This window comes from Nycticebus coucang, chromosome 14 (assembly GCF_027406575.1).
Source record: "Nycticebus coucang isolate mNycCou1 chromosome 14, mNycCou1.pri, whole genome shotgun sequence".
Taxonomy (NCBI): domain Eukaryota; kingdom Metazoa; phylum Chordata; class Mammalia; order Primates; family Lorisidae; genus Nycticebus; species Nycticebus coucang.
Genome location: NC_069793.1, coordinates 9,548,733 through 9,573,880, shown reverse-complemented (window position 1 = coordinate 9,573,880; position 25,148 = coordinate 9,548,733). Strand labels below are relative to the sequence as shown.

Below are 25,148 nucleotides of genomic sequence, written 5' to 3'. Positions count from 1 at the left end.
CAGCTACACGGGAGGCTGAGACAAGACGATCGCTTGAGCCCAAGAGTTTGAGGTTGCAGTGAGCTATGATGTCATGGCACTCTACCAAGAGCAACAAAGTGAGACTCTGTCTCAAAAAAAAAAGTAAAGCAGAGATGTGATTATTAGATGAGTATAGTAAATCGTTCAGAGAAGAGAGAATGAGGTTATGAATTAAGGCAGAGAAAGCGGGAGTAAAAACAGGGGCTAGGTTCGAGGTTCTAGAAGTGCATTCAGCAGGGTTGGCTGATTATGAATGAGTGGCAGAGAAGTAGGTACCAAGCTCATAGACAGCAATACCTAACTTGTGTCACCAGATACCTACTTCATGTTAGGTGCTTTGTGCGCATTATCCCAGTAATCCCTCTGACTCTCTGGGAGGGATGGTGTTACTACCTACGTTTTATTTTATTTTTATTTTATTTTATTTATTTAGAGATAGAGTCTCACTTTGTCACCCTTGGTAGAGTGCTGTGGCATCATTGCTCACAGCAACCTCAAACCCTGGAGCCCTCTTGGGATCAAGAAATTCTCTTGCCTCAGCCTCCCGAGTAGCTGGGACTACAGGTGCCCGCCACAGTGCTTGGCTGTTTTTAGAGATGGGGTTTCACTCTGGCTCAGGTTGATCTCGAACTCATGAGCTCAGGTGACCCACCTATCTTGGCCTCCCAGAGTGCTAGGATTACAGGCACGCCTGGCCCCTACCTACATTTTATAGGTGAGGATATTGCAGCCCAACCAGGGTGGTAAATCAAGACGACATAGCTAGTATGTGGTGCTAGTGAGTGGTGGAGCAAAGAGGACTTGAACCCAAGCAGTAGCTTCACCAACTGGCTGGGCTATTAGTGCTAAGTAATTGGTAGGTGAAGTGATGCCCTAGGAAGCAGTTAATAAGTGATAAGTTTGGGCCTGGAACCCACTGGAACCACCTACTTCATCCAAGAGCTCATAATCAGGCTGCCCAGGTGCCATGTCAAGCTGTAGGTATGTTATGTTTGGCTCATAGAATTTTTTTCTTTTTTTTTTAGAGACGGAGTCTTACTCTACCACCCTCAGTAGAGTCCCAACGCATCATACACCTCACAGCAACCTCCACTCCTGGGCTTAGGCTGTTTTCTTGCCTCAGCCTCCAGAGTAGCTGGAACTACAGGCACCCGCCACAATGCCCAGCTATTTTTGTGTTGCAGTTTGGCCAGGGCTGGGTTTGAACCTGCCTCCCTCGGTATGTGGGGCCAGTGCCCTACCCCACTGGGCCACAGGCACCACCGGTCTCATAGAATATTTTAAAATCCTTTTTAGAAGAAATTGCTAACTTTTTAAAAATCCAAAGATTTGCATTAAAAACTGGCTTCTGGCTTTTCTTGGAGAATGAGATCTGGCCTCACTGGGCTATATAGCAACTGGAGCTGGTGTTTCCTACAGCTGGGCCTGTGCTCCCCACTGGCCAGTCTTGCTGGCTTGCCTGGGATCCCTCCACCTCTGCAGGCACCTGACCTTGCATCTCTGCTGTTCCATTACAAGGTGTGCTGCTCAGCTTGGGTTTGCTGCCAGGCTGTGCTTGTGCATTTCATCTGTGTCAAGTGCAGGCCTCCATTGATGGCTAAATACTCTTTGAATTTTAGGGAATATAAGATAAAAAGCATGCTGTGGAAATTGAGAAAAACTAAATACCCACCCATACTTGAGCACTCACAGGTAATGCAGGACAAATGCAAATGGTCATAGCTCCTTGAAACCAACACAAATGAGAAAAAAATACAAATCAGGCTAGGCATGGTGGCTCACACCTGTAACCCCAGCACTTGGGAGGCTGAGGCCGGTGGATTGCCTGAGCTCACAGGTTCGAGACTAGCCTGAGTCAGAGCGAGATCTCATCTCTAAAAATAGCCGGGCGTGTGGCAGGCACATATAGTCCCAGCTACTCAGGAGGCTGAGGCAAGAGAATTGCTCGATCCCAGGAGTTTGAGGTTGCTGTGAGGTGTGACACTACAACACTCTACTGAGGGTGACAAAGAGAGACTCGGTCTCAAAAAAAAAAAAAAATAATAATACAAATCATACCATGGAAAATGGCGAAAATAATGGCCAGTTATCAGTATACAAATCATGTTGTGATTTTTTTTGGTTTAATTTGTATTGTAAGAATACTTTTTTTGAATCTTGGGCTGTATATTTTGGATATGTTATAAAAAAGCTTTGGGGGAAGATATGTGTGTGTATGTTTGTTTGTGTGTTGAGGGAAGACCATAGTTTACAAAGCTTAGAATTTCCTACAGAAATTCATTTTTGGAAAGTTTTATGCTTTATTAAAGGTTGAAAACATGCTTCTGTTATTATTAACTTAAAGTCTCATGGGCCAGGCACAGTGGCTCACGCCTCTGGTAGGCCAAGGCAGGTAGATAGCTTGAGCTCATGAGTTTGAGACCAGCCTGAGCAAGAGCGAGACCCTGTCTCTAAAAATAGCGGGGCATTGTTGCTGGTGCCTATAGTCCCAGCTACTCAGTTGGCGGAGGCAAGAGAATTGCGTGAGCCCAAGAGTTTGAAGTTGCTGTGAGCTATAATGCCATGGCACTCACCCCGAGGGCGGCTGAGGCTCTGTCTCAAAAAAAAAAGTGAGGCTCAGGCGCTGGCCCCATATACCGAGGTGGCGGGTTCAAACCCGGCCCCGGCCAAACTGCAACAAAAAAAATGGCCAGACGTGGCGGGTGCCTGTAGTCCCAGCTACTCTGGAGGCTGAGGCAAGAGAATCGCCTAGCCCCAAGAGCTGGAGGTTACTGTGAACTGTGATGCCACGGCACTCTACCAAGAGCGATAAAGTGAGACTCTGTCTCTACAAAAAAAAAAAAAAAACAACAAGTGAGGCTCACACTGACAAACAGGTTTTGGCCTGTATTAAATATTTTGTTCCATTTAAGATGTGTGAGTTTGTTTGTAATCTGTAAACTGTACCTACACTGATAGGTTCAAACAGCTGTAAGAAGCAGAGCTGCCATTAAAGCTTCAGGAGTTTGACTCCTAATCTGTGTTCTTTGTGTTATGCCCAATAACTTTCCATCATGCGTGGCTGCCTGGTTCAGGAACTTGATCTTGGGAACCACTTCTACACAGGTCACATGGAATTCCCAAGGCTATGCTCTGCTGCTCTGGACTCTGACCACCTGCCCGCACACTCCTTCTTCCTTCCTTTCCTCCTCAGAGACTCCATTCCCCTGTGTGCACACCTAGGACGGGTCCCAGATGTGTGTCGTGGCCAGTTCTTGTTTCTTACTGATACAGACTAGGTATCAATACTAGGTTTGCATCAGACTGTGCCTAATACTGGCTGTTTAGCGTCACACTGAGAGCTAGGGATATAGCAGTCAAGTGCCTTACCCTAGCGGATAAGAGGAACACATTCAGGGAATGATTGGTAGCACTTTTTCACAGTCCTCTAACAACTGGTATTTTATCTCAGTCACGTTATAATTTTAGGTCTGCCTAAAAAGCCTAGGGTTCTCAAAAGATCAGACCAAGTTCATGGTAAAGTTCTATCCTTTATTCATTCATTCTAATATTTATTAAGCACCTGTTATTTGCCAGATACCATTCCAGATGTCAGTATTAAAACTGACAATGAGGCCAGGCATGATGGCTCATACCTGTAATCCTAGCACTCTGAGAGGCTGAAGTGGGTGGATTGCCTGAGCTCACAGATTCAAGACCAGCCTGAGCAACAGTGAGACCCCCATCTCAAAAAATAGCCAGGCATTGTGGCAGGCACCTACAGTCCCAGCTACTTGGGGTGTTGAGGCAAGAGGATCGCTTAAACCTGAAAGTTTGAGGTTGCTGTGAACTATGACACCATGGCACTTTACCAGGGGTGACAAAGTGAGACTCTGTCTCAAAAAAATAAAATAAATAAATAAAACAGAGAATGAAACTGACAAATAGCCCTATTCTCTTGGAGCTTACATTATTGCAGAAAGAGATCAGAAAAAAAAGAGAATGTTGGGCGGTGCCTGTGGCTCAGTGGGTAGGGTGCCGGCCCCATATACCAAGGGTGGTGGGTTGGAGCCTGGCCCTAGCCTAACTGCAACAACAACAACAACAAAAATAGCCGGGCGTTGTGGCAGGCACATGTAGTCCCAGCTATTCATGAGGCTGAGGCAAGGGAATCGCCTAAGACCAGGAGTTGGAGGTTGCTGTGAGCTGTGTGAAGCCACGGCACACTACCGAGGGCAATAAAGTGAAACTCTGTCTCTACAAAAAAAATAAAATAAAATAACTGGGTGTTGGGGCGAGTGCCTGTAGTCCCAGCTACTTGGGAGGCTGAGGCAAGAGAATCACATAAGCCCTGGAGTCGGAGGTTGCTGTGAGCTGTGACGCCACAGCACTCTACTGAGGGCAATAAAGTGAGACTCTGTCTCTAAAAAAAAAAAGAGCATGTTGATATTGAATATGTTCTAAGAATTTTGAAGAAAAATCAAGCAGGGTAAGGGAGGGAGAATGATGGCATGGAGGTGGGATGCTGTTTTTGAGAAGGCTTTCTGACGAGGTGACTCTGGAAGCAGAGCCCAGAGAAGGAGATGGGAAACAGTGGCTGCTGGAGGGAGTTGTTTCCAAACAGGGGAGTGGCAAGGGCAGAGCCCTCCACCCCAAGTGGGGGCTGGGCCTGGCCCGTTTGAGGAATAGGAAGTCACTAACCAGATCTGTAATCCTTACTTTTTCCCATCTGCAAGTCTATGGGCTTGTTGGGGGGTAGTGCAAATGAAATCATTTGTGCGAAAGCATTTATGTAAACCTTTTTTTTTTTTTTATTTTTTTTAGCTGAGATATAGGATGAATTTCTGACTGTACACATAGAAGGGGGTATGGGGAAAATTTTTTAGTATTGATAACTTTGTAGCCTCCTGATCATGTAGCAAGTACCTAGACTCACTGCAGTAACTTCAGCAGTGGGGATATTCCACATACGTAGGAACCAGAGATTTTACTTCAGTCTTGAAAATATTCTGAGCCTAGTAACTGGTTATTTATGATTTGTGTGGCTCAATCCCAGCTGAGAGAAGGATGATATGTTACTTTCTAGGCTTCAAAAGAGATTCTAATAAAACTGTATCTGATTCCCTGCCAGAATTGAAACTCAACCTTAACTATAACCATCACCAAGCATTACTTTTGAAACCACCCATGGATGTGAGGCTGTTCAGGTTGCAATAAGACACCATATGTCTCCTGAGTTACTTAGAAAATGAGTTAGAGCAGGGAAAGCTAGAAAACAAGAATAGGCAACAGAGGACCTCTTCTGGAGGACTGAAGAGCTATCACACAAAATCCAGAAAAGCTTTTGCACCCCTCGGGTCGCGGCATCAAAGTCTGACAAGATTTTATTGTCTCAAGCCTCTGTAGCAGTGATTTTTAACCAGTGTGCCATGAGAGGATCTAGGTGTGCCACAAAAATATTTAAAGATAATTAATTATTTTCACAGGAAGTTCAAAGCACAGTAACACAATTTGGTCAACAGAATTTAAGTGTGCCATGGAAGTTTAACTATAGGTTCAACTGTGCTGTGAGATAAAGGTTGAAAAACACCACTCTGTAGTCCTGTCTTTGTAGGATATCCCCGTGTTACATAATCCTTATGCTGGTTATTGGATATAGAAGAAAACATAACTATTTATCCAATGGGAACAACTAAATACAATCATCCCTATCCCATAGTGTGGATTAATTGATGTAAGCCAGTTAGTACCCAGCCTCTTAATCTCAGTCAAAAAAGAACTTCTATAGAAATACTCTGGTGACCCTAACTCCACACCATTGGTCCAGAAGTAGCAGAACCCTTCAGAGGTGTATGGCTCGCATGACTATCGCATTTATGTAAACCTTTAAGCACTACATAAAAGTTACTCTCTTTATGTTGACTTTATCAAGTATTTGTAGAGTGTGTAAAAATCAGGAGTGTTCAACCTGTGGCCCACGAGCCGCATGCTGATTTTGTGAGGACTTATTTTGCTTATCTGTGGTGCTGGATATAACAGAAAGTATGCAGGGAACTTGTTTTTTGTTCATCAGCTTCCCTTAGTGTTTGTAGCTCTAGACAACTCATTCTTCCAGTATGCAGCAGAGAAAAAAGAGGTTGGACACCCCTGCACTCTAAATCATCAAAGGTCATAATAATTATATTACAATTCTGCCTTTTCATTGTTTTATTAAAGTGAAATTCACAGAACATATAATTAACCACTTGAGGGTGTACAATTTGGTGGCATTTAATGCATTCACAATGTTGCACAGCAACCACTTCTCTCCAATTTCAAAACTTTTTTTTTTTTTGGTAGAAACAGAGTCTCACTTTATTGCCCTCAGTAGAGTGCTGTGGTGTCACACAGCTCTCACAGCAACCTCCAGTTCCTAGGCTTAGGCGATTCTCTTGCCTCAGCCTCCCAAGTAGCTGGTATTACAAGCGACTTCCATAACACCTGGCTTTTTTTTGTTGTTGCAGCTGTCATTGTTGTTTGGCGGGCCGGGCTGGATTCGAACCCACCAGCTCAGGTGTATATGTCTGGCGCCTTAGCTGCTTGAGCCACAGGTGCTGAGCCCAGACTATATTCTTATATTGTTCTCTTGGGTCAGACACACTGGGGAGAAAGGCCAGCTCAGGAAAGTGACTTGGATTATATTAGGGGATAAGTAGATAGGCAGGCATGGTTGAAAACAGTGGAACTTCATTTACTTGCCTCTGATAACCTTTTGAAGCCTGCAAGGACAGATATTGTTTACCATTGCTCCCATTTGATAGATGTGGAAACTGAGGCTTGGAAGGGCGTGCCTTGCTTGGCGCCACCTAGCCGCGCTTATACCTAGTAGTTCACTTTAGCTAACTCTGCCAGGAAGCTGAGAAGCTCTTTGTCCAACAGAGGGCAGTCGCGCACCTGTCTGAAGGAGACCTGAGTGTGCACACGGGATCGTTCCAGAATTCACCCATCCACACCCATCCCGGCCTTCCAGGAGAGGGCACTACTAAGCCGGCCTCGAATCGTCCCATGGGACTCCTTCTTACCCCCTACCCCGCCCAGCCTGGGCGCCCCGGATTCATGACCTGGGAAGCTCTCAGCATCCTCAGGCCTTTTCTTTTTTTTTTAATTTGGCCGGGGCTGGGTTTGAACCCGCCACCTCCGGCATATGGGACCGGCGCCCTACCTGCTGAGCCACAGGCGCCGCCCGATCCTCAGGCCTTTTCTTGCACACTAATATACTTCGTGTTTTCCTAGATTGTTTCATAAGCTGTAAATAACAAATCAGGAACAGGTAACCCAAGTCACCTCTTGTGATGATCCCCAAAACATAGGTACTATCTCTTCCGTGGGGAGCCACGCAGACTTGCCAGCGCAGTCTTCACAGCCATGCAGGGGTGCTGAGGCCGCACGTCCCTCGAATAGGCACAACCTCGAGTTTCTTTAGGCAAGATGACCTGGCAGCATCTTCACCCCACCCACAGCAGTTTCGTTTTCCTAATGTTGTTAAAAAGTGTCTTCTAACTGAAGTGGGGTGGTTTAACAGGTTCAACATTTCACCTCATTTTTTTATTTGTTTAAGATTTCTTCCTTCTGGTGAGTCTCTTTCCCTTTCTCAGGAAGATGCCCCCAACTGCTCTCTTTGGCAGTTGTCCAAAGTCCAGCTGCTAATAGCTTCTGGACTGTGGTTTAATTTTAACCATAAAATTGAGTTTGATAGAGGGCCATAAACACCTCCTGCTGGGAAGAAGTGGGTGAAGTTACGTCGTTTACTTCTGGTGTAGCCTTTTAAAAGGAGAGACTGAACATGTCTTAAAAGGAGGGGGATGCAAATGAAAATTATGGATCAATCAATGTGAAGGAATGATCAAACATCTGCTTTAATCAATTTAATGGACTCTGGTGTCGCAGGAGAGCAGTCTGAGAAGGGAATTGAGGGAAGAAAGCCTCAAGGGGCCCTGAGCAGCGCTAAGCTGAATGTGGCAGCGAATGGCCTCTTCTCAGAGCTGTCCTGTGGGCAACCATGTGGCCTGTTTTCTGGGACAATCTCAATTTCTGGGACAGAAGACACACTGGTCCTTTGTCAGACCACACATCAGACTGCCACCAAGTCCCAGTTCTGAAAACACAGTCACCAGAAAGGCCTGTAGGCAGCAGTAGACACTCTCTCCTTAGGAATGGCCTGACCCAGGCTGGGAGCTCCCTGTGCTGGTTGGATTATTTCCAATTCTGCTTCTTCACTTATACTGCAAGTCCTTTGGTAATAATTGCTGGTAATTGTAGAACCTTAAAGAATTTTTTTTTTTTTGAAACGAGATTAATTTATTTGTTTTTGTTTTTTTAATCTTACTGAATTTATTTATTTATTTATTTATTTTGCAGTTTTTGGCCAGAGCTGGGTTTGAACCTGCCACCTCCAGCATATGGGGCCAGTGCCCTACTCCTTTGAGCCACAGGCGCTGCCCCGATGTAGAACCTTAAAGAATTTTTGATACAGCAAAACAGAAATTGGTTGTCTACCTTTTTGCAGTTTAGGTGGCAGACTTCTTCTTTGGCAATAAGAGAAAGATGAGCAGGCTCTTGGGTGGCGCCTGTGGCTCAGAGGAGTAGGGCACCGGCCCCATATACCGGAGGTGGTGGGTTCAAACCCCGCCCCAGCCAAAAACTGCAAAAAAAAAAAAAAAAAATGAGCAGGCTCTGTGCCTGTAGCTCAGGGGCTAGGACACCAGCCACATACACCTGAATACCTGAATTGGTGGGTTCAAATCCACCCTGGGCATTGTGGCAGACGCCTGTAGTCCCAGCTACGTGGGAGGCTCAGGCAAGAGAATTGCCTAAGCCAGAGAGTTAGAGGTTGCTGTGAGCTGTGACGCCACAGCACTCTACTGAGGGCGACAAAGTGAGACTCTGTCTCAAAAAAAAAAAAAAGAAAGAAAGAAAGAAAAGAAAAAAGAAAAAGATGAGCAGCAAATGGGATCTGTGATAGAGACCAATTGGGGAAAAGTGATTTATGCCAGTCCTATCTGAGGCAAATGAATTTGGGAAGACTTACTCATTTTATAGACATAGTTGTCACTTTACCAAAATAATGCTTGGATTTATTTAAATAATGAGCTTTTCCAGAGCATTTAAGGAGGATAGAAGACAGAAAAATTGCAGACTAATTATCAGAGGCTATCACCTGTGGAAGATTTGTCTGAAATGAAAAATCAAAGATCTGATTACCCAGAAAATCAGTTAAGAGAAGAGCCTTCCATTTAGCAAAGTCTGACTTTGTACAGACACTTATGATGGCAGTGACATAAAGCCAGGGATATCCATGCTGGCCTGCTCAGTCCCACACAAACTCCAAGGGGCAGGAACTGTGTCTTTCACAGCTCATCACTGCTGTGGTTCCTTGTTCAAAGTACTCAGTGAATGTCGTATCAACATATCTGTCGATTATATCCAGCTGTGTATGAGAAGAACAATCCGTTCATTCTTGACCTAATCTGGCACAGAGTCAGAACCTGTTCCTCACTTACCTCTGGAAAAGGGCTGAAGAAGAGAGAAAGCAAAAGTTTCACATGCCAGAGGAAAACATATGTTACAGAAATACATTTAAAAAAAGAAAGCAGGGCGGCGCCTGTGGCTCAGTTGGTAGGGCGCCAGCCCCATATACCGAGGGTGGCGGGTTCGAACCTGGCCCCGGCCTAACTGCAACCAAAAAATAGCCGGGCATTGTGGCGGGCGCCTGTGGTCCCAGCTGCTCGGGAGGCTGAGGCAAGAGAATCGCTTGAGCCCAGGAATTGGAGGTTGCTGTGAGCTGTGTGAGGCCACGGCACTCTATCGAGGGCCCTAAAGTGAGACCCTGTCTCTACAAAAAAAAAAAAAAAAAAGAAAGCAAGAAAGCCGAGTTAATCAGGGAGTTTGATCAGTGCTAAGAATGCATTTCTGTTTTGTCATAGAGTTTTTAGCTCAGCCAGCTAGCTCAGACCTGTGTGGCTGCGTCTTCATTTCTCAGGCCTTCTCCTTGGTCCGGGGTGCTCTTCCTATTCAGACCTGGGCTGCTACTTCACAAGACACCCCACCTTTTGAGTCCTCCCTGTGCACCTACCAAAGGTGGGGATTGAGGTGGCACTCTTGGGCTGGTCACCCCTTAGGCCGTACTTCGTGTTGTGTCTGAGGGGCCCTAGGAATAACTGGTTGGGCACTTGATGCCATTGGGAGGGAGATAGCACAGATTGGAGATGCTTATCTAGTTGAGTGAAGTCAACCTGGGAAGGGCAGGTCTGTGTCTCAACTGGTTTGAAGGTGGAAGAGTGGGATCGGGAGCTTTTTTACCATACATTCTTAGGATGTCATGAAAGCTTTCCCAAGATTTCCTTATCTGAAGGTTTTTACCCACTCAACCAGCATACACAGGATTGGGACTTTTCTTTTCTTTTTGAGACAGAGTCTTATCATGTCACCCTCGGTAGAGTGCTGTAGCATCACAGCTCACAGCAACCTCAAACTCCTGAGCTCATGCAATTCTCTTGCCTCAGCCTCCCAAATGGCTGGGACTACAGGGGCCTGGCACAATGCCCAGCCATTTTTTGGTTGCAGTTGTCATTGTTGCTTAGCTGGCCGGGGCTGGGTTTGAATCTGCCAGCCTGAGTGTATGTGGCTGGTGCTGTAACCACTGTGCACGGGCACCGAGCTGGGACTTTTCTCGTTTGGGTTCTATTCTCACAAACAGAAAAATCAATGAGAACCACATTAGCCAGGCATGGTGGCTCCCGCCTTTGATCCTAGCACCTTGGGAAGCTGAGGCGGGAGGATCCCTTGAGCTCAGGAGTTTAAGACCAGCCTGAGCAAGAGAGAGACTCTGTCTCTACTAAAAATAGAAAAAATTAATGGGGTATCATGGTAGGTGGTTCCTTGTTGGAACTTGGAAGGCTGAGGCAGGTGGATCACTTGAGCCCAGGAGTTTGAGGTTGTTGTGAGATATGACGACGCTACTGCACTCCAGCAGCCTGGGAGACAGAGTAAGACTCTACCTCATTAAAAAACCAAAAGCTCACAGATAAGAGGCTTAGGTTATTAAGGCATATGCCAGAAGTTGTGGGATGGTCGGGGGAGAGGGGGCTGGGTGTAAGGAGAACATTTCTGTATTATTGATCATTGAGAGATTCTCTCTAAATACTCTAATCTTAGAGAGAAAGGAATGGAACCACAGGCTTACATCAGGGGAGATGTAGTTGACCTAATTATAAGGTTGTCTGTCTAATTGATAGTTACATGGTGTAGGACAGCAAGGTCATACATAGCCCTGGATATTAGCAATGTGGTAAGGACATGTTCTGCTGTGGACTTGTTCTGTCTTAGTCTCCAGGCTGGCTGGATCAGAAATAGAAGAAAATGCTGCAGTGGACTCCCAAATATTAGATCTGAAAACAAATAGATGGGGAAGAGAGAGCACCTTTAGATCCAGCCAGAGCCTAGCAAAGCCCCAGATGAATTACATCACTGTATGTGGCTGTGGAGAGCCCCCGAGGCTGTTAGGGATTTGTAGTTTTACTCAGGACCGTGCTGCTGTGTTTCCTGTGTCAGACTTACCCTGTCAGCAAAACACTGTTTACACAATTAGTTTGCCAAATTGTGGCACATAATGCACCATCTCTTTTAAGTTCAATTAAATTAATGTTTAGAATTATTATAGATGAATATTGGAGCTCAAGCTAGAAAGCACTATAACAAACAGTGATTACTGAGATTAGAGTGCTTTGAACTTGAGCACTAGAGAACCTTATGAATTTGTAGGAGTTAACCAGGACAAATACCTATCTCCTGTAAGTAGCATAAAGATTCGTAAAAGATACTAGTACTATTTAATTTTTTTTATTTTTAATTTCAGTTTGCTTGTTCATTCTTCTTTGTTTGAAGTACTCCTTTTTTGTTGATTTTCTTCTTCCTCTGGCGGTGCTGGCTGTTTTTGATGTTGTTAGTAGAGACGGGGTCTTACTCTGGCTCACTGCTGCTCATACTGGTCTTGAACTTCTGAGCTCAGACAATCCACCCACCTCGGCCTCCCACAGCGCTGGGACTACAGGCGTGAGCCACCACACCTGGCCCATACCAGTACTATTTAATTAAAAGGTATTTCAGGTGTCTTAGAGGCAGACTAATGAGGGAAGAAAAGAGATAAAACATCAGAAAACATCCTTGAATATCAAGTTATTATCCCCTCTGCAACACTGGTGGTTGAATTGTTTGGGTGAGTTAACTGGGTGGAATAATAAACTGTGAAGAAGAAACCCAGGGAGCCCTCTGGAGGAGGTGGTCAGAGATGAGTCCCACATAGCAACCTCTTTAATTTCAAAGGTGAAATAGTTGAACCCCAGAGCTCATCATCAGATGTAAAGAGTCACTCCAAATTTATAAGCTCATTAAACTAGCATTTTTGAGTGTCTTGGCTTTAGAGAAAATACACAGAATGTTTCCAGCCACACCTAAACCTTCTCAAACCACTTAGCTGACAGTTTTTTTCTTCTAATTACTCAAGCGAGCGTCTGTTATTTATAAAGTTTGGTGATGTCAGAGCAGGGAGTATTTGTGGTTTGATACCCTTTGCAGCACAGAGGAGTGCTGGAAATTCAGCCATCTTTTGAAATCAATGTGGGCTGTTAAACTATTGGAGACCACCAGAGCTGAAGACTTCCCCCCGCCCCAGTGAGATATCTTTTTTATTTTCTCTGGTCATGTGGCCAGGGGCAGGGGTTTTGAATTCATTTGTACCTTTTTTCCCCCCTCAAATCTTATGCCTATTTGAGGTATTTGTACTTCTTCAATTTGTACTTTATGGGTGAATAGTGACTGGTTCACCTAAAAGCTCCACCATCCCATTCCCTTCTGTTTTGATAAAATGAGAAAGTTTCTGTCTTTTCCCTTCTTTCCTTCCTTCTTGGATGTTGGTAAGATCAATGTGATAATGGTCATAAAGCACTTTGAACTACCTGAAGGAGGGTGTGGCCCAACTTGTTATTATGCTGGGGTCAGCTGACTACCCCAGCAGTCCAGGGTTTGTCTCCTGCCCTGGGGGCGGTGCCCAAGAGAGAAGGGGACGCTGCAGATGTGGTCCCACGTGGTGCTGTTGACTGGAGTTGGTTGTTGCTGTCAGCGATCTTACCTCCAGGAATAGGATACGTGGTAGTCACCGTGCCACCTCCTCCTGCTATCTCTCAGTCATCTCCAGGACAGCTGCATATTTCCAGGCCCTGTTCCGGGAACTAATAATAGATGGAACGAAAAGATTGTTTCTTCTGATGTACTTTTATTTATTTATTTATTTTTAAAATTTTATTTATTTATTTTTTGAGTCAGAGTCTTACTTTGTCGCCCTCGGTCGAGTGCCGTGACATCGTCATAGCTTCCATTGATCTCAAACTTTTGGGCTCATGTGATCCTCTTGTCTCAGCCTCCCCAGTAGCTGGGATTATAGGCGCCTGCCACAACTGATGTACTTTTATAAGATGTTTTTAAAAGTGAGGCAACAGGAAAATGGTTAATTTGCTCACTTGTGCAGGTAGGTGTCATGATGACAGGGCAGGGAAGGAAGTGTCCACCGATTTTGCTAGACAGTCAGGAATTAAGGAACATCAAGGCCACCTAAAGCCTTGTAACCTAGATATCACTGTGCTTTTCTGCTGATGGTGTTGTGGCCTGCTACCAGTGGGAATGTGGCTGGAGGACAGCTCCTCTTGGGCAATGGCTCTTCATAAGCCTGTGCTATTGAGGGACTGTCAAACTCCTCCTTCACCCTGAGCCATCTTCCCTCAGGGTGGTGAAGGAGCTGGATTTCTGATGAGAAGAAGATTATGGCTGTGTGCCCCAGAGGGGGAGCTGTGTCCCCATGAGGGTCATTGACCCACAGGAGAGCCTCAAGGACAAAGGAATCTTCTAGAGACAGTGTTAGGAAGGAGGAGGAGAGTTTGTAGAAGGAGACTCTGGAGTACAACGGGTGTCCAGTGGGAGCTTATTAAGCCCTCATTGAGGGGATCCTGATGCTCGCGTGAGGAAAGGGGAGCAGGACAAAGGGTTAGGGTCAGGGTTAGGGGCAGAGGTAGGTGGACAGAACCTATGGGGCTGGAGTCTGCCTTAGAAGCCAGAGAGGAAAAGCCTTGTTATGCTAATTAATTCTACCAACTGAAAAGACATCACTTGGTTGCCAAAAGGTGTTCTTGGCAGAAGAAAATTTGCAAATTGCTGTGCTGGGGATTGCCAAGGGCTTGGTAGCCTCTGCATTAGAGGGAGGCAGAGGGCAAACCTCATGCCTGGCAGTGAATCCTTTCTGTGTTTCTGCCACCACAATTTACCTCTCTGATGCCAAGTGACCCTTATTGTTTCTTTTTTTCTTTATTTTGCTTATGTGTGCATGTTTGTGCTATGAGATTGTCTTCTGAGTCTTCTGAGTAATCTTGAGTTTTGTTTTTTTGGTCTTTTTTTTTGAGACAGAGTTTCACTTTGTCGCCCTCAGTAGAGTGCCATAGCGTCATAGCTCACAGCAACCTCAAACTCTTGGGCTCAAGCAATTCTCTTGCCTTAGCCTCCTAAGTAGCTGGGACAGGTTTCCCCCACAATGCCCAGCTATTTTTAGAGACGGAGTCTTGATCTAGCTCAGGCTGGTGTCTAACTCAGGGCTCAGGTGATCCACCCGCCTCAGCTTCACAGAGTGGTGGGATTACAGGTGTGAGCCGCAGCACCCGACCCCAATCTTGGGTTTTAATAATATGCTGTCCAGGTCAACAGCCATCAACACCAGGAGAGGATCTACCCAGGCCACAGTCAGGGAAAATGGGTACCCCACCCCTACTCCTACCTGTGCCCACTCATGTGCGGCCCTTCTTCCCTTCTGTCCGCCGTATGGCCCTCCTGTGCCACAGATGGCTCTCATCCTTCTGCCTGGACACTTGCACTTCCTTCTGCAGAGCTAGAAGGGAGTGTGTGTGTGCCTGCGTGCGTGATCACCACCCATCAGCTGAAGGCTTTGAGCTGAGCCAAGTGAAGCAAGAGTGACACCAAGTGCCAAGAGCAAGTGCTTGCTGGGGTATCAGGTATTTTTTTCTCCTCAAATCACAGGAGCAGAGAGAAAGGCTCAGTTGCAGTCCACAGCGCTCACCTCAAGGAGAAGGTGAGAGAGCCTCCAGAGGGGGCTTGATTACCACCTTCCCCGCTGCTCATGGATGAAAGGACTGGCTCTCTTGGATGCAGAACTGAGGCTTCGAATAGATTTTTAAAATAAAAACCAAAGCGAAATGTTTTGTTGGCTGGAACCTGAGAGGCAGAGACCAGGTTGCCATCCCAACCCTGTAACTGTCCTTCAGCTTCCTCTGGAGAATAACTGTACACTGTGACTGCACAAAGTGGAAGACAAACCCACTTCTGTGTTGGCTCTGAGGCTGTTCCTGGGTGAGGGTCCCTATCACCAGAAATCTCCCCCTTTAAGCCACTGGTAGAGAACTAAAAGGCATAATCCCATGGAGTGGCCCTGGAGAGGCACTGGGCACAGTTTCCACGACGACACTGCTGGGGACAGAGGACTCCCTGGCTGCTGAAGAGGATCCCCCTAAGGCAGGCAGGACCTGCAGCTGTGGCTCCCAGGGGAGGAACATGCTGGCTTGGTGTCTGTCCTCTAGCCAGTTCTCATTCTCAGCTTGTGCCTACTTGGTTTTTTCCTTCATGGAAGATAAGGAGGGGAGTAGATTTGTTTGTCCAGATGCCACCAGTCGGATGACTGTTTTGGGCACAGGAGTGTCTTTAGGGCATAGTGCCAGGCCAGGTCCCACCTAATATCTCTATTCCTCACCTGGGAGTGCCGTCATCAGCAGGTTGATTCAAAACAGGGAGGTGTTGGGAAACCCCTTGGGCAGGAGATTTCGAAATGAGATTCAGATTAGAAAAAAACATAGTGGGTGGGGTTCTAAGGAATGAGGGCACTAAAACGCCCCCTCCTGACACTCTGCTGGATAGCGGGGGGGAAGGGAGGAACAAGAGGCCAGGAGAGCCTGGAATGGAGGGGAGAAAGCCAAACCAACTGAACCCAAGCACAAGGCTGTTCCTTGACTGCCACTCCCACCCTTGATGAGGAGGCACCCTGCACCTCTCCATTCACCAGGCAAAACCACACCTGGAAAGGCACTTTCAGTGTAGGACATGTCCACACCAGCAAGTTGTAGATAACTCAGAGGGCTCCCAGGGGTGGGGGGTTGGAAGGGCTGGCAAGAGTACTGGGAGAAAAACTTAGTTATAAAAACACTGTAAAAATTGTGCTGGGAAATTTAGAAAAGGGGCTAGTGATGAAGTCAGGACTAAAGCAGCTTGTGAGCCCCCAGCCTGGTGGTGCCTGGCAGGGAGGGCTTTGCTGACCAGTGGCCACCTTGCCTTCATCACACAGTCCTCCCTGTGCTGTGGTCAGGATAGCCTGGCATTGGGTGGCTCCCGGTGGCAGGCACTTCTGACATAAAGAGCGCAGAGGAAGATACTGGCTAGATCCAGAGCCAGAGTGGGAAAGACACAGGGACAAGGAGAGAGAAACTGAGGAACAAGGAGAGGAAGAGCAATTAAAATGATTCCAGGGCAGCGCCTGTGGCTCAGTGAGTAGGGCACCGGCCCCATATGCCGAGGGTGGCGGGTTCAAACCCAGCCCCGGCCAAACTGCAACAAAAAAATAGCCGGGCGTTGTGGCGGGCGCCTGTAGTCCCAGCTACTTGGGAGGCTGAGGCAAGAGAATCGCTTAAGCCCAGGAGTTGGAGGTTGCTGTGAGCCTTGTGACGCCACAGCACTCTAGCCACAGCACTCTACTGAGGGCAATAAAGTGAAATTCTGTCTCTACAAAAAAAAAAAAAAAAAAAACAACACACAAAAAAATGATTCCAAAATGAAAAAGAGGTAAAACCAAAGGAAAGGCAGGGAGAGGCATCGTAGAAGGAGCAAAAAAGAGAGGAGAGCAAACGTGGCCTCTCATCTGAAGGACTTGGGGCAGCACAGACAAGAATGAGTCTCCAAACGTGGCCAGAAAGCTTGTCATTCGATAAGCAAATCGTTTCATCTGGGTGGACTGAAGAGCGTGGAACCCTTTGAGGATGGATGTTTAGGACCACACTGTGTGACAGCTGAGAGTGGAACTGTGAGAACCAGCTAAACGGTTACAAACTAGAGGGGCTTATGATTCATGAGCATGTCTACCTGTCCCGCACAGGGTGGGACCTATCTAACCGGAACTGCCACCCAGCCTCTCCCAGTCTCCTTAGATGACAAGTTGTGGCATCCTTGGTCCACCCAACTCAGCCCCCAAGCATTTGGCCAAAACATCCGTAAACAAGTATATGTGAAGGAGGTCACAGATCGCTGCATTTTGCACCATTTTCACGTCCTTCCCGGTGCCCAGCACATGACTAACCGGGGGTTCTCATCAGGGGCTGTGCATATATGTATTCTTTCCTCAAAGAGTAGTCAGAAAGTCACCATACCCCCTCTTCTGAGCTCAGTGTAAGTTTCCAAGAGTTTGCATGAACACATGGGAAAATTACCTCCCTCCAACACGTCCAGCAATCAGCACAAACTTGACCACAGCAGTCGTTCACTCTTTTTGCCAAAGTCAAACCAGACCTCAGTGTTAGTAACTGCCACATCCAACATTCATTTAGAGCTTTATGCTTTACAAAGCAATTCATTATCTCGTTTAATCCTCAGGATAGTTTTGCATTATGGTTACTTCCACCATATAGACATTGAGTCTCAGCAGGACAAAGTGTCTTCCTCAGAGTCAACTGGTAGACTTGGGATTCAAACTCAGCAGCCTCTGAATCCAAATTCTTTTTGCTTTCTACATAATGTTGTGAACCCCTCTTTAGATTTCAGAGTAACAACGCGATTGGGATTCCTGGATCCCCTCAATCTATCACCTCAGTCTTCCTTGCACCTATTCCCACCCACCTCACTGTCACCCTTAGATGGAAGATTGCCACTTCTCAGTGAAGATCTTATGCATGAAGCAAATGATTTTGACATCTGCTCTGCTGGGGACTCTTTCAAAATCACCAAGATTTCTTTTTGTTACAAAAGGAATATTGGGGGGGACGGGGCGGTGCCTGTGGTTCAGTGAGTAGGGCGCTGGCCCCATATACCAAGGGTGGCGGGTTCAAACTCGGCCCCGGCCAAACTGCAGCAACAACAACAACAACAAAAATAGCCGGATGTTGTGGTGGGCACCCGTAATCCCAGCTACCCTGGAGGCTGACACAAGAGCATCGCTTAAGCCCAAGAGCTGGAGGTTGCTGTGAGCTGTGAAGCCACAACACTCTATCGAGGGCAACAAAGTGAGACTCTGTCTCCAAAAAAAAAAAAAAAATGGAATATGGGAACATTACAGGAAAAATACAAAATATAGACAAACAAAAGAAAATAAAAATAATTCTGCCATTGAGCCATAACTTAGTATTATAAATACCATGGTGTTTAGTCTTCCAAAACTTTTATGATAAATACTTGGATTTGCTTATTTTTATAAAAACAACTAATGTGCCTACTCCATAATACTTTTTAGGGACCTGCTTTTTGTTTTGTTTTGAGACAGAGTATTGCTCTGTCACCTGACTAGAGGGATGGCATCAGCCTAGCTCACAGCAACCTCAAGTTCCTGGGTTCAAGTGATCCTCCTGGCTCAGCCTCATGAGTAGCCGGGACTATAGGCACCTGCCATAATGCTTGGCTAATTTTTCTGTTTTTAGTAGAGACAGGATCTCGCTTTTGCTTAGGCTGGTCTCAAACTCCTGACCTCAAGTGATCTCACTGCCTTGGCTTCCCAGAGTGCTAGGATTACAGGTATGAGCCACTGTACCTAATCTGCTTTTTAACATAATATAAATATATTCCTGAAATATTTGATAATAGTATATTTAATGGATATGTTTCTCATCATGATCTTTTAATGTACTCTACATTTAAGTATTTAGATTTTTCCTACTCGTTAAATATTATTAGATATTTATAGGTAATACGTGTCTAACTTTCATTTCATCTTTTGTATTATGAATGATGAATTTTTCATAATTTTTAATATTTGAAGCTCTTTTATGAATAGTTAATCCATACTATTTTCCAGTTTTCCATGGTATGTATGTTATTTTTCTTATAGATACGTAACAATTCTTTATATTAAGGCTAAAAAATTATCTGCCAAAGACTCTTTTGGCATCACAGTTTAATGAACCACTTTGCATCCATGTTGGTCTTCCCCGACTCTCCCAATCAGACCATGGGTTCCTTACTTTCTTTCCCCTCTCCTCTCTCCTTCCTTCCTTCCAAGACAAAGTCTCACTCTGTTGCCCCAGGTAGAATACAATAGTGTCATCACAGCTCACAGCAACCACAAACTCCTGGGCTCAAGTGGTTCTCCCACCTCAGCCTTTCAAGTAGTTGGGACCAAAGGCCAACCACCATACCTGGATGATTTTTTCTACTTTTGCTAGAAACAGAGTTTCACTCTTGCTCAGGCTGGTCTCAAACTCCTGGCTTCAAGCAATCCTCCTACCTTGGCCTCCAAGAGTGCTAGGATTATAGGCGTGAGCCATGATGCCTGGCCCCCTCCTCCTTTCTCCTTGGCAAATTCCCCCCAGTCTATGTGTCTTAGTTGACATTCCAAACCCCAAATGAAGTAGTATTTATAGGGTCTTCTGGCTTCCTTGGGAAGGCCACTCCTCCCACATGGGCACCGAGCTCTGCAAGGCCCACTTCCACCGCTTCTGCATGACTTCCAGGAACCAGGGTCTCCTTCCCCTCACATAGCTGTGCCTGGGGGGTTATGGTAGACTGCCAGAGGTCCCTGCATAGTGCTTCAGAACACCCTACTGTGAACCTCTTAGAATTCCCTGGAAAGATGGTGGGAGAAAACAAACACATAAAAAGGTTTAGGATTACAGGGCAGTCCTCTTGTTGGGGGTAAGCAGGAGGAACTTTCCCGGTCAGAACATGAGGAACCTCCCTCTCTGAGGGCCCCCCTGGCTTCTCAGCAAGGTGCACTGGCATGGGGCTGCTGCCAGCCAGGCGGGTCCGCTCCTTTGCCCTGTTATTACCGCTGGCAGGTTTGTTTGTGCCGCTGGCAAAAGGGCCACAAGTCCTTCCAGTTCTCCTGGTCCCCTTCAGCAACTCATCCGCTGCGCGTGGGGAGGAGGAGGCGCCTGGGCCTGTTACCTGGAGTCCCCCCTGAGAAGAGGGAGAGGCAGAGGAGATGGGAGGGCGTGCGCCAGGAGCCGGCTGGACTGGCCCAGCCCAGCTGAGGCAGTGAGGACAAGATGAGTTTCCTACTCGACCAAGATCTTCCTACTCAACCAAGATCATTACTCTGGAAAACTAGGACTGTAGGAAGGAGGTCAGGATATATCTGGAGGTGGATGTTGGGAGTTCATTTCAGAGCTCGTGTGGATTTGGAATGTTATGACCCACTATGGATCCCCTGAGCAGCTTCGTCCTTCTTTGTGGATTCCCATTCTGCCTTTCCCTAGGTTTAGAACATTTAAAAGACAGACCTGGCTGTGACTTTGGCAGGAACAAACTCATCTGGCATTGGTGTCATGGAAGCTAGTTTCAGCACCCATTGTCTCCCTTGGAGAGCTTTGGCTCATTTTCCCTGCAGTTGGCCTTAGGGATGTCCACACTTTCTTTTCTTATATTTCCAAACATTTCTGGGAAGACAGTTGATGGCTCTATACCAGTGTTTTTCAACATTTTTTGTCTCACGGCACACTTCAACCTACAATTAAACTTCTGTGGCACACTTAAATTATGTTGATCAAAAAAAGAGTAAAAGAGGGCTGGGCATGGTGGTTCACGCCTGCAATGCTAGCACTCAAGGAGGTCGAGGCAGGTGGATTGCTTAAGCTCAGGAGTTAGAGACCAGCCTGAGCAAGAGCGAGACTCCATCTCTAAAAACTAGCTATTGTGGCGGGCGCCTGTAGTTTCAGCTACTTGGGAGGCTGAGGGAAGAGAATTGCTTGAGCCCAAGAGTTTGAGGTTGCTGTGGGCTGTGATGCCACAGCACTCTACCAAGGGCAACAATTCTGTCAGGGAAGCCCTGCGTCTGCGGTCATGACTCACTTCAAGTTTATCGATGTTGGTATCAACTTGACAGATCCTATGTTCAGAGGAATTTATAGGGAGGTTCAAAAGCATCCAGATGACTTACAGGATGTAATAGGGAGAGCTGTCCAGATTGGCGTTAAAAAGTTTATGATTACTGGTGGAAGTCTACAGGACAGTAAAGATGCACTGCATTTGGCACAGACAAATGGTATCTTCATATTACTTTTACCTCCCCAAATAAGAATTAAGCAACTTTGAAGAAGTCTTTCTGAGAACTGCTTCAAATATGTTTTTCAGTACAGTTGGATGTCATCCTACAAGATGTGATGAATTTGAAAAGAATAACCCTGATCTTTACTTAATGGAATTGCTAAATCTTGCTGAAAACAATAAAGGGAAAGTTGTGGCAATAGGAGAATGTGGACTTGATTTTGACCGATTACAGTTTTGTCCCAAAGATACTCAGCTCAAATACTTTGAAAAACAGTTTGAACTGTCAGAACAAACAAAATTACCAATGTTTCTTCATTGTCGAAACTCGCATGCTGAATTTTTGGACATAATGAAAAGAAACAGAGATCGGTGCGTGTTGCATTCATTTGATGGCACCAAGGAAGCAGCAGCAGCTTTGATTGACTTGGATCTTTATATAGGGTTTAACGGTTGCTCTTTGAAAACTGAGGCTAATTTGGAAGTTTTGAAGTCAATACCTAGTGAAAAATTAATGATTGAGACAGATGCACCTTGGTGTGGTGTCAGAAGTACACGTGCTGGATCAAAATATGTAAAAACTTCATTTCCTACCAAAAAGAAATGGGAAAATGGGCACTGTTTAAAAGATAGAAATGATGGGTGGTACCTGTGGCTCAAGGAGTAGGGCGCCGGTCCCATATGCCGGAGATGGCGGGTTCAAACCCATCCCCAGTCAAACACACACACACACACACACACACAAGATAGAAATAAGCCCTGCCATATAATTCAAATACTGGAGATAATGTCAGCAGTAAAAGATGATGATCCACTGGAATTAGCCAATACACTATATAACAACACTATTAAAGTATTTTTTCCTGGTTAAAAAAAAACAAACAAAAGAGTAAAAGAGGGCAGTGCCTGTGGCCTAATGGGTAGGGCACCAGCCCCATATACCGAGAGTGGCAGGTTCAAACCCGGCTCCGGCCAAACTGCTACAAAAAAATTGCAGGGTGTTGTAGCGGGCGCCTGTAGTCCCAGCTACTAGGGAGGCCGAGGCTCCAAGAGTTGGAGGTTGCTGTGAGCTGTGACACCACAGCACTCTACCAAGGGCAAAAAAGTGAGACTCTGTCTCTACAAAAAAAAAAAAAAAGAGTAAAAGAAAAGAATATATTTACTGTGCTTTGAACTTTTTTTGAAAATAATTTAATTAACAATCATTAAACATTTTTGTGGCACACCTAAGGTCCTTTCAACAGCATACCAGTATACTGCCGTGCACCTGTTGAAAAATCACTGCTCTAGAGAAAACGCTGGACTTAAAGCCAGGACATTCCATTTTGCAGGTAGTGTGTGGTAAATTTGGCTCTTTCTTTTTTTTTTTTTTTGTTGCAGTTTTTGGCCAGGTTGGGCTTGAACCCACCACCCCTGGTATATGGGGCTGGCACCCTACTCCTTGAGCCACAGGTGCTGCCCAACTTGGCTGTTTCTTAACCTCTTTAGGTTTGGCTGTCCTTGTCTATAAATAATGACAGTAATAGTCCCAACTTCTCAGGGTTGTTGGAAGATAAAATGAGATACAGCGTGCAGTACCCCACACAGATGGTAGGGAGATACTCAACCATGTTAGTATTTCTTCCTCCTTTCTCTTTTCCCAACTCTGTTGACATGGAGTGACATTTGAAAGCTTAAGACATTTCTGCTTGAGGGCAGAGTCCATCTCAAGACTAGTCTCTGCACTCAGGGACAGCCCAGCCCCCTTCTGGCTGTCTTCAGGCATCACCTACTGGTGTGCCTGTCCCTTCTGCTGCCCGGACTGGACCATGTTTGTTTCTTCTCCTGGAAGGTGACCTTCTGGACAGAGGTCATTTTAGTCATTTTTGCATCCCCTGACCCTCAGCACTATGCCTGGCACAAAGTAGTTGCTCAGTGTCCAGAGAATAAGTGAAGGAATGAATGGAAAGGGACGGCACCTGTAGCTCGAAGGAATAGGGCGCTGGCCCCATATGCTGGAGGTGGCAGGTTCAAACCCAGCCCTGGCCAAAAACCGCAAAAGAAAAAAAAAGAAAAGGAGTGAATGGAAAGGACCCCTCACTTCCTCATCATTGAGGATTTGAGAGACAAGAGCCCAACCTTTAGAGTCCAGCAGACCTCAAGTTAGAGTTCAGCTTCATCACTCACCGTGTGACCTTGAGCAAGATGATTAATCTCCCTGAGCCTCAATTTCTCTGCCTAAAAATAGCAACAATAATAGCTACCTCCGAGGATTGTTGTGGGGATGAGAGATGATGTCAGAAGGAAGCCCCTCTGCCTGGCACATAGTAGGAGCTCAGTGATGGAAGCAGTGATTACTGTGATTATAGGACTTATTATGTCTCTAAAGCCAAATCATGCTCCAAGGCCTCTTGCTTAAGTAGGAAGAGACATACAACTCTTGGTGCCCCAAGGTGTTTTTTGGTTCTGTATCACACTCAATTGCACTGCCCCTGTGTTCAGCAGAGCGAGACGCGCTGCAGTTATGTTGACAGGCAGGGTGGCTCAGCAGCCTGGACACGGAGCTCTGTGGCCTCCCTTCTCCCTGCCTGGGGAGGTGGGGGGGTGGTGGAGACAGGACAGAGTGTGTCGCTGCCCCATGGGAAGTGGAGCTCTAGACTGGGAAGAATGCCCCTGAGATTGAGGTGGGTTGCAGCAATGCCCCGCCTCCTCACCCCTTGCATCTCTGAGCACATTTTAAGATCCCTGGCTGAGTGGAGTGGCTCACATCTATAATCCTAGCACTCTGGAAGGCTGAGGCAGGCAGATTGCTTGAGCTCAGGAGTTCAGAGACCACCCTGAGCAACAGCAAGACCCTGTCTCTACTAAATACATATATACACTGAGGCAAGAGACCTTTTTTTTTTTTTTGATACATAGTCTCACTTGGTCATCCTTGGTAGAGTGCTGTGATATCTTAGCTCACAGCAACCTCAAACTCTTGGGCTCAAGCAATTCTCTTGCCTCAGCCTTCCAGGTGGCTGGGACTACAGGCGCCCGCCTGCCACAACACCTAGCTGATTTTTAGAGACAGCGGGTGGGAGGGTGTTTGGGGGAGGGTGGTGGGAGGGGAGAGCAGTCTCACTCTTGCTTGGGTTGGTCTCGAACTCGTGAGCTCAGGCAATCCACCTGCCTCAGCCTCCCAAGTACTGGGATTACAGACATGAACCACCTTGCCTGGCGAAGAGGATCTTTTGAACCCAAGAATTTGAGGTTGCTGTGAACTATGATGACACTCTGCCTAGGGGCCACAGAGTAAGAGAGACTCTGTCTTTTTTTTTTTTTTTTTTTTGAGATAGAGTCTCAAGCTGTCGCCCCAGGTAGAGTGTCGTGGCATCACAGCTCACAGCAATCTCCAACTCCTGGGCTCAAGCGATTCTCCTGCCTCCGCCTCCCAAGTACTGGGACTACAGGCACCTGCCACAACACCCAGCTATTTTTGGTTGCAGCCGTGATTGTTGTGTGGCAGGCCCAGGCTGGATTCAAACCTGCCAGCTCAGGTGTATGTGGCTGGCGCTTTAGCCGCTTGAGCCACAGGCACTGAGCCTTTATTTATTTATTTATTTATTTATTTATTTATTTTTTGGAGACAGAGTTTCATTTTTATCACCCTCTGTAGAGTGCTGTAGTGTCACAGCTCACAGCAACCTCCAACTCCTGGGCTTAGGCGTTCTCTTCCCTCAGCCTCCCTGGTAGCTGGGACTACAGGTGCCCACCAGAACGCCTGGCTATTTTTTTTGTTGTTGTTGTTGCAGTTTGGCCAGGGTCAGGTTTGAACCCACCACCCTCGGTATATGGGGCCAGCA

The 25,148-nt window shown here is 46.3% G+C and overlaps 1 protein-coding gene and 1 long non-coding RNA gene across 3 annotated transcripts in view; both read left to right on the top strand.

The window, feature by feature from the left end:
- The window catches only part of LOC128565335 (uncharacterized), a 53,061-nt gene that overhangs the window by 12,768 nt on the left and 15,145 nt on the right, over positions 1-25,148 (top strand). The window lies entirely within an intron of this gene.
- Positions 21,101-22,195, top strand: LOC128565332 (deoxyribonuclease TATDN1-like). The gene is made up of 2 exons (XM_053561737.1): positions 21,101-21,966; positions 22,075-22,195. The coding sequence occupies exons 1-2, from the start codon at positions 21,401-21,403 to the stop codon at positions 22,193-22,195; spliced, it is 687 nt and encodes a 228-aa protein (XP_053417712.1). The 5' UTR covers positions 21,101-21,400.

Coding starts and splice junctions, on each gene's coding strand:
- LOC128565332 (XM_053561737.1), top strand. CDS start 21,401: ATGTTTTTCAGTACAGTTGGATGTCATCCTACAAGATGTGATGAATTT. Junction 21,967..22,074: donor TTAAAAGATAGAAATGATGG/GTGGTACCTGTG, acceptor CACACAAGATAG/AAATAAGCCCTGCCATATAA.